This window comes from Anastrepha obliqua, chromosome 2, assembly GCF_027943255.1.
Source record: "Anastrepha obliqua isolate idAnaObli1 chromosome 2, idAnaObli1_1.0, whole genome shotgun sequence".
NCBI classification, from domain to species: domain Eukaryota; kingdom Metazoa; phylum Arthropoda; class Insecta; order Diptera; family Tephritidae; genus Anastrepha; species Anastrepha obliqua.
This window is the reverse complement of record NC_072893.1, coordinates 57,544,988-57,557,730: the sequence shown is the minus strand read 5'-3', so window position 1 is coordinate 57,557,730 and position 12,743 is coordinate 57,544,988. Positions and strand designations below refer to the sequence as shown.

General features: G+C 36.0%; 1 protein-coding gene across 1 annotated transcript; it reads left to right on the top strand.

Moving 5' to 3' along the window:
- The first annotated feature begins 10,400 nt into the window (after positions 1–10,400).
- LOC129239512 (odorant receptor 35a-like) lies at positions 10,401–12,340 on the top strand. Its single transcript, XM_054875036.1, has 7 exons — positions 10,401–10,578; positions 10,641–10,812; positions 10,868–11,335; positions 11,595–11,694; positions 11,804–11,905; positions 12,041–12,220; positions 12,281–12,340. Exons 1-7 carry the CDS (start codon positions 10,401–10,403, stop codon positions 12,338–12,340), a joined length of 1,260 nt encoding a protein of 419 aa, XP_054731011.1.
- Positions 12,341–12,743: the final 403 nt, after the last annotated feature.

The window sequence follows — 12,743 nt, the reverse complement described above, 5'->3', positions numbered from 1 at the left end:
TTTTTTTGTTATTTAGTCCCGCAGTTTTAGTTCTTTCTCCATGACATTTTTCTAGCCTGTTGTTGTTGGTGTTCTTCTGCTTTCGGCAGTCAAATCTCTCTCTCGCTACTGCAGTGTTGCCTAACTTTGGATATAAAAACGCACTAAAATGCCCATTTAAAGAAAATAAAATACCAAATTTTTATTGAATTACTTAAAGAACTTTGTTTGCGTGACAAATTGTCTTTAAAATGTCCGTTATTTTAAAAAAATGTGTTATGGTTATGTAAAATTTAATGTAGCTAGATAAGGTACTCTTTTTGTAAAAATGTCAGTATGGTTTCTTTAGTATTTTCTGATATTTTGTGGCTTATTTTTACAATGAATACACCTCTTAATGCCCTATGTCCCTCTAAGGATTGATGGCCGGAAGAAACGATTAAACCTCTATGGTTTTAATCCGCATTCAGTAAATTCAAACGCTTTTCAAAATGTGTAAAAAGGTTTTCAGTCTTAAGAAGAGTTGCGAAAGGGACATTTAATATTCTTGCATAACCTTAAAAGGGGCAAAAAATTAAATTTACACTTTCAAAATATCAAATTTTATAAGAACTAACTAATTTTCATTAGCACTAAAATTTTCTCAGATTGGCCTTTTTTAACCTTCCTTTGTATAATAATACAGTTTTTTTTAACTTAAAGTTTCGGTAGCTTTAAATTAAAAAAAAAAAAGAAATAAACACGAAACTTCAAAATTTTCGCATTTTGGGTATAAAAAAGCACAAAATTTACTGTGAACAGCAAATGGTTGGCAACACAGCACAACTCGGAAAAACGTGACGTCACGCATTCTCTGATGGGCACAATCTTCTTTCTATCACTCTTGGGCATTAGTATGGAGTTAAGAAGCCGATACCTCTCAAAATCAATTACTATCGGAATTATCACTTTGGCTAGAAAGTCTCGGGACTAACACATAAATGGCACTAGTTTTATTGCATTCACCTCTTTTTCAGTTAGTACTAATCTTAAAAAGACATCCGTTATGATATTCTATTAATTAGTTCGTGAGCAATTGTGCGAAGGATTGCGTGCTTTTATTTAATACTGTTTCTTGATGAGAAAAATACCGTTCAAGAGAAGCAAGGGCTTGAAAAGTGTTATGGGTACTCCGCTCCATCAGAAACAGCAATAAAACGATGGTTTGTTGAATTCAAACGTGGTCGGTAACACCAGAAATCATAAAAATCCCGAAATCGATTTGAATGATCGAAAAGTGAAGTTGCGTGAGTTAGCTGGCATCGTAAAGATATCAAAAGAACGAGTTGACTTTATATTGCATGAGCATTTGACTATGAGAAATCTCTTTTCAAAGTGAGTGCCGCGTTTGCCCACTGTTAACCACTGTTAACAAAGACAATGCACCATGTCACAAGTCACAACAGATAAATCTTTCTACAAAAGTGGTATTGAAATTTTAAAGCGGCGCTGGAATGATGCAAATTACATTGATCAATAAAGCTAATTTTGAACAAAAATCAACGAGTTATCTTTGTTAGGCTCGGGACTTTCAATGTTATGTGTATTAATTACAACCAAACAGAAAGAAAATCGTTCTGATAACTTGACTGCTTCTGGACTTTAAATGCATGCCATCTATGTCGTTGCGAACACTTAACCATTTTCCATGCTTTTTGAAAAAAACTAATTTCTCGTAATTTCTCTTCTAAGGTTGATTACAATTCTATAGTCAGAACATATAAGCATGTGGAAGCCATATTTATTCAGGTATTTTGACTTTATTTCAATATTTTTTTTCTAAATTGGATTCATACTGTAAGTAGATAGATAGATAGATGACTATGATGGCCAAATTTTCGATTCAACTGGGGTAAACATCTACACCTATTACATTTTTGTCGCTTCTCGTCGAATTGGAACCACTTAAACCACTGTAAAAGCACCTTTGTACCTTCAATTAGTTAAGAAGCAGAGGCGTTATTTTCTCCATAAGTGTGTTTTGTTTTTGGATGTCGCAGTAACACAAACCAAAAACTTCTTCGCCAAGAGTTCTAATTACTCAATTTGTGCCATAGGCAAATGAAATGAAATAATGAAAAACAGTCACTGGAACAATTTTTTTTGTTTTTAATATTTTACGAAAAATACAATAGAAACAAATAAACTTAAAATTAAAACAACTTAACTACTGTCGAAAGACCTGTCAAGTTTCAGAAATATAAAGCGTTTCCATATCAGTTTAGTTAAGCACCTAATTTTGATTTACATTGAAAAGTTATTTTACCACTAGCATTCTGTTGTAGTTGGCATTGTCAGAACAAGTTGTGTTTTCATTTCAGGTATGCTGACAACAGAGCGTTCGTGTTTTTATATAGGTGCTCGTTTGTAAGTTTTATGTTTCGGAGCACTTTTTTAACATTTCTTTTTTACAAATAATGGAAGTATTTACTCTAAAAAAGTAATTTCTACTACGAAAATGCTTCTACAAAATAATAATAATATAATGAGTAATATTTAAATTTCAAATTTCAAAATTTTTTTAAAACATAAATAAATGGATTTCCGATGGTAGTCCATTGCAGAGTTTTTCAGTATGGGCACTAGGGTGTCCCAGGCTACAAGGGGAAATTTTTTTTTTCGGAATTTCAATACGCACACCCTTTATTTTTTTTCCATTTGACCCTAAAAACTTAAATATAAAATATTATTGAGATCGGATGTCATTAACCCGTGCCGACTTGATGTCAAACTTTGAGTTTAAAAGTTAGTATGAAAGCTATAGGCTCACAATAGAGAAAGATTTAATTGAATTTTTAGATTAATTAAATAAATAAATATAAAACGCATATTTCGTATTTATTTTCTTTTTATTATAAAACATCGAATTTTCTTTTCAAAGTTTGCTTTTTACAGTCGGGATATACCTGTCGGTGTTCTTGTACGCAATGTAATAAAAATTGCTTTTGCTCCTCTTGAACAGTGATCAAACCATGGAAGTCTTGCATTAACTTAACCGCTCTTTCTGCCGTATCTTTAACTGCTTTCAGTCCTAGCAGCTTCTTTTTAGCCTGTAGAAACGAATCATCATTTGACCACGAAGAGGGGCACTTGTTCAGAAAACTGTCGGCAATCTGGAGTCGATTAAACAGGAACTTGCTTTTGACAGAGACGAAGTCATCAATGTTTCTCTCTGAAATTAAAACAGATAGATCCGTTATCAATTATACCTATTAGCAAACTTAGTCATAGAACAAAATCAAACCTTAATTAACGTACCAAAAAGTGGGCCACAGAGTTCTTCTTTGGATGCAATGTAGCGTTTATTGTGGGCTGTTGGGTTTTCTCTAGTTAAGTTAGCAATCATTCTTACTTTAGTTTCTAGATCGACATCATCATCAAATAAAGCCAGAATAGATACTTCATCTGTCAAATACCACAAATGCTGGCAAAACTTCTGCAAAGCTGCTTTTGAAATGCTTTTGTCTATTGTTTCGTAATTTTTCATGGCCTTCAAAAAACACAAATCCTGATACGGCGCCTTTACTGCTAAAATACATTGGAGCCAGGGTTTTACGTAGGATGTCACGATGAACAGACATACGTCCAACAGAGCTGCCTTATCCTTGTTTGAAATTCTGAATTGAGAGCTAAGTAACGATATTTTTAATGAATAAATGGCTCTCGCCATCCATCGAGCCTGGTGCATAGCACCTGGAGGCCGAATCTTATATTTCTTTTCTGAATCTCCGCCAAGAAATATAATTGAAAGCTCAATTAATTCGCGATAGTCATCTCTAACGATTTCTTTGGTTAATTCAGTTTTGTAGAATTCTAGCAGCTTGTCAATTTCCGAAACATTAAAACAAGATAGCTTTTCTGTACAGCTTTGTTTTTTCTCAGGATCGATATTTTTCCAGTTTTCTCGGAATTTCTTGAATAATGGGATGTCTGGGCGTGTAGTTATTTGACTGATTTTCGCTTCAAACACGCCTTTAAGTACTAATTCGTAAACGTGTTCGAGAAGCACACATGCTCCATTTATGCGGCCTATGTTAGAAGCAGTAGTATCACAACAGAGAATCTGCGCTTTGTCTTCAAGGTTCCAGTTCGTAATAGCATCCCAAACTGCGTCTGCCTGTCCTCTTCCTGTCGAGCTATCCAATTTAGGAACAGCAATAATTTGTTCTTTATTATCGTACGTAATAACTACCGGTAGGCGTTCTTCTTTACTTTTACGTGAATCTAGAGCTGGCAACAGTTTTCCGTCCCAGTGGACAGTTACCGTGTCCGGGACCTTGTTTTGAAAATCAATTTTTATAGCTTCAGCCCGTTTTTTTCGCATTTCCGTACGAACTCTATGGATGGAGGACTTGTTTATAGGGAATTCATCCGTATTGTGACCCAGAGCCTCAATAGTAGCTTCAATTATAAAGACAGAATCCCTCACACTTAATTGACACCTGTCTAATGCGGCAACTAACTTGGGAGTTATAATATTTTTCCGCATAGAAGTTTTATCGGGCTGAGAGGAGGCTTCTCTTGCGCTGGGCCTATTTTCTTCTAATTCTTTTATTTCAGAGTCAGAAGATGACTTTTCTAGTGGTGGTTCGCAAGATGATGTTGATGGTGCTAAGGATGAAAAATTTTTAGCACGTCGCTTTTCCTCCTCAATGATTCTAAGGCGCGTCCTCTCCTCTTTTTTTGTTAGTTTTTTGTCCACTCCGGCTAAGTGACCGGGCCGACCTGGTTCTCTTTGGCGCTGCAAGAAGATCTTATCTTCATTTATTTTAATCGATTGAAGAGCATTGGCATGTGCGATGTCAAACAAATTGTTTAAGTTTGAAACAAACTCCTGTCGACGCTGTTCAAACACTTCTTGAGTTTTTTTCGCATTTTTTTACAATTCTCTCCAAACTTGGTATAAGTTAACTAGTTTCTTAACACAGTGAGATATTGATCTGGTCGGTATACGTGCCTTTTCCCAATAAATAATACACTCACGAATTGTGAGATTTGCACTTTCATTGACACTCAAGTTCACTTCACGAATATTATAGAACAAAACTGCCAGTACTTGCCCGTTAGAGGGAAGTTTAGAACCGGTAATTTGATGTTTTACGTCCCCTATTAAAAATATCTCCTTTTTGGAACTTCGTAACTCCACCGACATGTTGACTACACGAAAAACCCGCGATTACTAATAAAACAAACAAGTAATTACACGCAATCAATCCGACAGTTCGCGCGCGCCGTACGTTACAAGTACCGTTAGGTTTCCGCGCAACTCGGCACGGGTTGCCGTGATTCTAAATAGACGAAACTTTATTTTTAGATGTTTTGAGACCATTCGAACAAAATAAGAGGGTGTGCGTTAAAAAAAAACACTTTAATTTTTTTGGGACACCCTAATGGGCACATAATAATAAAAGGAGCTGTACTTTGTCAGAAGTACGTAAGAGAATTCTAAGTAAGTAAGAGAATTTCTTAAAAAAACTTCAACACTGGAGTCTCTATGGATGGTCAAAAAATGGACTGTGGTGTTGGAGTAAGCTTATGTATATTCTTATAAACTTAGAATTGAAAAATCTGTGCCTGTTCCTAAATCTTGCAGTGTTTTCCAGGCAGAAATATTGGCAATAGGGAAAGCTTGTAGGCCTTGGGATAGCTAAGTAGCAATCCAGGCACTGGATTCGGCTACAACAACCTCTAAACTGTTAGAACAAAGCAGGAATAGCCTTACCTTCTTGAGCGAAAACCATAACGTTACTTTAATCTGGGTGCCGGGCCATCGGAACATTGAAGGAAACGAAAAAGGGGACGAACTGGCAAGAGTGGGATCTGTCATGAATAACATTCTTGCAGGATTGTAGATGGAGAGTCAGCAGAATAACATGCAAAGGAAGCAGAACGGTATGACCAACCTACAACTACAAACAAACGTCAACACTGATAAACTTGAAATTAGGGATGTCAGCAGAGTCTCAGCAGTGATAATTGGCTTCTGACACATAGGGGCGCAGACAGTCAAAATGGGTTTCCCTTACAATTTATACTGCCATAGTTGTAATCAACCGGAGAAAAAGGAAACTATCTTCCACTTCCTCTGTGGATGCCCTGCCTTATAGAAGGCGAGCATGTTAACTCTTGGCAAACTGCTTTTTGAAAACCTCAAAGAGCTGGTTGGTATAGACGTAAACAATCTTATAAGGTTTCTCATTCGCACAGGCTGGATATACTCGTGATGGTATCACTGTGGTAACAAAATGGTGCGGAAGTGCTAATTGGTTTATTGGACAATCACTAATTCAATCAATCAACGAGGTATTCTAATAGCCAGCTACAACTTCACTCAACTAAGGCGAAGGGTAATCGAGGGCAGCCATCGAATAGTTACACACAAGTTCTAAACGAATTGTAGCAAAATACACCACGTAAATGGTATTGATGCGCGACCAAAGAGATATACACACTAGGTAACTGTGTCGCGGACAAATTAGCAAGAAAAAAAGGAATTTCTCTTTACAATATGAAATGTTTTCAAACTCTATAGAAAACTTAATCGAAATGAACTTCCCTACCCAATATCAAATCAAATCAAAGACAACTTTATTGAACTGGGAAGAAAATTACTTTTTTTTCTCAAATTTTATAACTCTGGCTCAAAGAAAACCTTCTTAGATTTGGCTCATATCGAAAATTTGTTTTAAATAAAACGCTAGATCTGGCCTAGATCCGATAGGGTTCATTACTGGCTATTGCTTAATGGGGCACACTTATAAGAATGATTTTCCTAGCAAACGATTTTGCGGCAGCCGGTATGGCAATAGAAAATTGAAATAATGGAACAATCTTTTTAACACTGCCCTGTTCTAGCAAAGACTAATTTGGAAATAAAATTTAGGTGTAAAATGATTAAAGTGTCCACATAAAAAATTCGAGCCAACTTTTATAGTGTATTTACATACATAAATGCACTCGTACGTAGTCGTGCGTTGACATTACTGAGTTGAGTTGAATTCCTAATTATGTTCCCTTTAAATATTTATTTATTTACAAAGGTTTTCTAATTTGTATTGGTTTTATGTTTGATGAGTTCATTTTTAATTTGTCAATGCCAGTAATTGAATTTCCTAAGGCAATGCTAGACATAAATAATTGAAAATAATTAAAATAGATAATTATTAATTTTTAATTAGACGACCAACAAAACACAGCGGATACTAAAATAGCTACTAGGGATCTAGGTGAGACTAGTTAGGCTTTTTTTGTGCTTGAAATTGAATGAAATTAAATGAAAAAAAGACACCCAATATGCCAGTACACTGAGCTGCTCTGTATATCAAGAAAATATGACTTATAAAATCTTTATATTTATAATTTTAGCGAAGTAATGGTAAAAGATTTGGAATTATTTTAATTAAATTTTTCTTTGCCTTTCTTACCTCTTTGAGTAATAGGTACAAACCAGCCTAAGAATATACAGCCAAAGCTGCTGAACGAAAACTAGTCTAACCAATTTTGCTGACGACATAGTTTTAATTTCATGAGTAAAGGAAAGGAATTTCTCTTCCCAATATCAAATACTTCTTAACTCTGGGTTTGAGGAAACTTTATCGAGCTGGCAAAGAAACATTTTTGTCTGCACAATATCAGAACTCTGACTTAAAGAAGTTTGTACTGGACTGGTAAGGAAAGGAACTTTCTTGTCCTGTATCTAAAAACATGGAAGTGCTAAGGCTGCAGCTCCCACTTACCCATCTACTGAGAGATGATATAACTAAGGTATTCCGGTTTGAAAAGAAGTATAGAATTGAACTGAACAATAAGCTTAACTGGAGTAGACCTGCATTTGAAAAGAAACTCCAGGAGTGTATCCTGCACTCGTAAACAGATGGATGGAAGACCCCAGGAGGCATATGCGCTGGGATTTACGGCCCACGCGCTTTGTGCCGATGGGCAGTTTTACAAGCATCTTCAAGCGGAGATGTGTGCCATTTGTCTATGTGGAGAGATAAACTTAGGAAGAAATGTCAAGAATGAGCGAATTGCCATTCTGAGTGACAGTCAGGCGGCATTCAAGGCCTCATCGTCCTGTGAGATCAAATCCTTGAGTGTATCGAGAAACTTAATCCATTAGGAACTCACAATCACAATCTGGCTAATTCGGGTCCCAGGACAGAGAACGAAATAACGGACGCGAGCTCTTCCTTGCTATGGGATAACACACCATCAAGCAGAAGCTCAGGAATGAAGAGCTAGGTCTTAGGGAGGCTTTCTGTAACCAAACTGTGGAGATACGCCAGCCGAAATCCTTACGGAGAGGGTACAACCAAACGAGATTTAAAAAACTTATAACCCTCCCCAAGAATAAACTGAGGATGATCACGGGCGAAGTCATCTGAAGAAAATTTTCTCGATTCCGTCCAATATCGAATATCTGATAACACGTAAGATCTGACCTAGCAACATAAATAAATTAGGCTTGAACAAGTAAATTTTACACCAAGGTGAAATGGGTGTTAGTCCATCTGAGATGATAATCAAGGGGAAACCACACTTATACCATTTGCAAGAAAAAATAAACTCGATAGTGTAAAATGGAATCGAATAGATGACATAAACTTTAAATATAACTAAGGAAGAGGTCGAATTCGCGGGTGTTATGTTAGACCAAAAAATGCTCAGAAAATCAAAAGTAGAAGCATCAGTGAGGGATAAACTCCATAAAAAAAGGGATAGACCTACACGGCGATTGTACGGCCCGTGGTAACTTATTGAACGAATAAAATCAATTAGCTGGGAACCATAAATCCGCACACGTTTGAATAATAGGTGAGAACCTCTTCCACACGTCCTTTGCATTTCTTTTGGAACTAATACCTCGCTATGTCCTCATTCACATCTAACAAAAGAGGGATATTTCGAGGATGACTGATAGCAATATGAAGTATGAAGATTTTCTAAGAAGAATAAAACTCTGATAAACTATTGAAATTCAATACGGAGAGGAAGTTAGGCTGTATTAAAAAAATTCAGAACGAACCAACGCACTATGAAATTCATCATGCGGTTCCTTATGGTTTGTGACGTCAATTTAAAGTGAAAGTTTGCAGCATATTCCAAACTGCATATAAAACAAACGAAGTATCTCTTAAAACCATTAAGTTGAATCAACGATTCCAAGCATGAAATTTTACCATGAAAGACGAGCCTCGGGAAGGACGCCAAAATCTTCGAATGACGAGATAAATGTAGCTCTAGTGAAGACACAGATTTACGAAGATCCACGATTAGCACATGAAATGAAAAATTAATGGAAGTGAAGTGAATTGCGAATATGGCGGTATGGTTTATAGCAAAATCTTTGGCTAAGGTCAGGCAATAAAAGTCAACAGCGAAAGTAATGAGTTCGGTTTACTTCAGCAGAGCAGAAATTGCTTTAATTTACAGACAGTAACTACTAAATGGTATACTGAAAATTGCATGCCAGAAGTGTTTCAAAAATTTGCTGAAAGATAGAAAAAAAGGAGAAATTGGTCACTACTTTTTATATCATGGCAATGCGTCAGCTCAATCTGCTCAAATGGTAAGTAAATTTATTGCTTTTCCTCGCAGCAAAGAAATGCATTTGTCACCATATTCACCGGATTTGGCACCTTGTGATTTCTAGTGTCTTCAATAATTAAGGAATATCTTAGGGAAAACTCTTCGGTAACAATGTAGAGGTAATTCAAGTAATTAAAGTAGAAATGAGGCAGCTCAAAAAGCGTAAATTCGGGGACTGTTTTGAACACTGGATCTATGAGTAAAGAAATGTATTGAAATTAATGGATCTATAAGTAAAGAAATGTATTGAAATTAATGGATCTAATATAAGTAAAGAAATGTATTGAAATTAATGCTGATTATGTGAAGAAGATAGAAAATAATGAAGATTAATGATCAAATAAAAATATTTTTTTCCATATTTTTTCAATGCAACTTACCGTATTTGTGTTAGTCCACTCGCATGCTAATGAAGTTTAGTTTATGGCCTCACGGTCATATCTTCACGCATCACATCCTTCTTCAGAAATATTCGCCTATTTTTTACAGTGCATCAACATTTTTTGTATACGTTGTTTGATGCACTGGAATTTTAAACACGTTTTGTTTGTATGTATGCGCATACAAACATACTCGCTTGCGGTCGTTAAAAAAATGTATTTAATATTTAATTATATTTACTATGAAAATTTAAACAGAACAACTATGATGAAAAATAAATAAAGCAATTGTCATTGAAGCAGCGAATGGCTGGGCAGTAGAATGCAGATATAAAAACCACAGCTATTTGTACATTGATTTTAATTAGTTTTTGTTCATTAATCGTTCATGTTTTGCCTACTTCTAAATAAAATATGGTTTATTTTGTGCCACTACAATCTGATGGGCGTCGCATTTCTTTGCCTCTGCAAATAAGGTGCTATAAGCTCAATTTCCTTTGGCCGTTCAAAGAAAATGCCAACCTTCTTAGTCGCGTACTCAATGACGTTGCTTTGTTTGTGAGTGTATTATGCTATTTCGGCACTATTGTTGGTGAGTTGTATGATGTGTTTGTTATACTAAATTGTGAAGAGTTTGTGTTTTTCTCATCCAAGGCGAGTTCACTTTTGTTAGTGAACATTTAGATAACTTATCAGCCATCGCCGATTGTCTGTCCACCTCTTTTGTGGGCGTGCAATATATCATACGAATTTTTGTGCTTTACCGCCGCCAGCGTCCGATGAAAAAGTTGTTGGAGAAATTTTATCGTAATATCTACTTTACTAGGTAAATGAGCGTAGATGAGCTAAATACTCACACTTACATTCCCTTTCATTTGTAGCGCTGATGAGGCGACATTGTATAGGCAAATTGGAATAATAATGCGCTATGCTAATATCCTCACACGATTCTACTACATCACAATAGTACTGTTTTTGGGGCTTTATGCATACGATGTGGCATGCATAGGCTTGGCATCACCCGACAAACCATTTATCTATCGCATGTCTTTTCGCTGGTATGACGCACAGGCGCCGCTGCCATTCATCATCACAGCCATTTACACTGGCTGGCTAACGATCTCTTGTGTGACAATATGGGCTGCTGAAGATTATACGATGTGCTTGGTACTTTGTCATGCCAGTTTTCGCTACAAGGAATTGCGTTTGTATTTGCGACGTTTGCTGGAGACAGCACGTGCGGAGGTGAGCTGCGAGGAGGCACGTTCCATGAGTAGAAATGAAAATTTGCATCAAGTCTTTCGGCGACGTTTCTATGATATTTTTCGGCGACAACAACACTTGAATGGGTAAATTTGTGCATGTGATCGTAAGATATGAAAATAGTAGACATAGATTTTGGCCTCGAGCGCTCGCTACCGGTGCGTATACGCAATCATTCTTCTGTGGCATTGCGGTGCTCGTTGTCTTTATAAAATGAGTACAAATACCTTTTTTCATACATTTCTTCGCAATTTCTTATAGTACATACAAATCACTGCCATATGTTTTCCTTATTTTCACATTTTTTCTTTTCATTTTGAACCTACGCAATTCATAACACTGCAGCTTTATTGCCGAGGCCAAAGCTCATTTCACTCACCAAATTTTCTACACCATGTCCTTTGGCGTTCTACTGCTTTGCGTTGTCTCATTTCAGTTTCAGCGTGTAAGTACGGCATTGCGGTATATTTAAATATTTCCAGCATTTGTCGCAATTTAATCTTTCGCTTTTACATTTCACGCATATTTTTTCAACCAAAAATACTATCATCCAGACCGAAATGGGCATAGAGTGGAGTAAATATATTGCTTGGATCATTTCGCAAACCGCGCAGTTTCTGTTAATTGGCTATTTCGGCCAAATGCTAATGGATGAGGTAAAGTTTAGTTACTGAATTATTATAATTTTTTTATATCACACGACTTTACTAAATTTTCTTCCCCTTCGCGTTTCATTAAAATTCTATAACTTTCCTCACTCGCCTCGTTATTTTTGTTTATAATTTGCTCAGACTATTGGCTTGCAAAATTGCTTCTACTCTTGCCGTTGGGAGGATTTATTGCCACTCGGCGATCAACACAGTAATAAATTTTTACTGTATGATATAAAATTTGCCATAATGAATTCTCAAAAACCAATTGTTTTGGATGGTATGAAATTTTTTCCGCTGACATACAGTACTGTGGGCTTGGTAAGTTTCTTATTTGCGTAAAAATATAAAATCTACACTTTTTTTGCTTTACAAATCTAGGGACTTCGTACTGCTATATCCTACTTTATGTTCTTGAATACCATGAGCAATGCGAATTGATGGCAAGCGCTGTGAAATTCTGTTAAAACGTATGAATTGTAAGTTTTTTGAGTTAATGAAATAAACTACTTAAAATTAAAACTAAGAATGATTTTGTTAGTTGAAATTGTTTTTATTTACTTATTAGTGTTAAACATATTTTTAATATTTTGTAAATCCATACAAAGTACTTATGTATGTACGAGCTCGATTTCTTTTATATGGAGGCAGCGTCAACCAGAAAAAATGTCAAAAGTTAACGGTAAATTGTAGTCACCTGAAATTAGCACTTTGTTATACGAGAATTTAATGGGTTCGGCCGCCGTAGTCGAATGGGTTGGTGCGTGATCACCATTCGGAATTCACTGAGAGGTCGTTGGTTCGAATCTCGGTGAAAGCAAAATTAATAAAAAACATTTTTCTA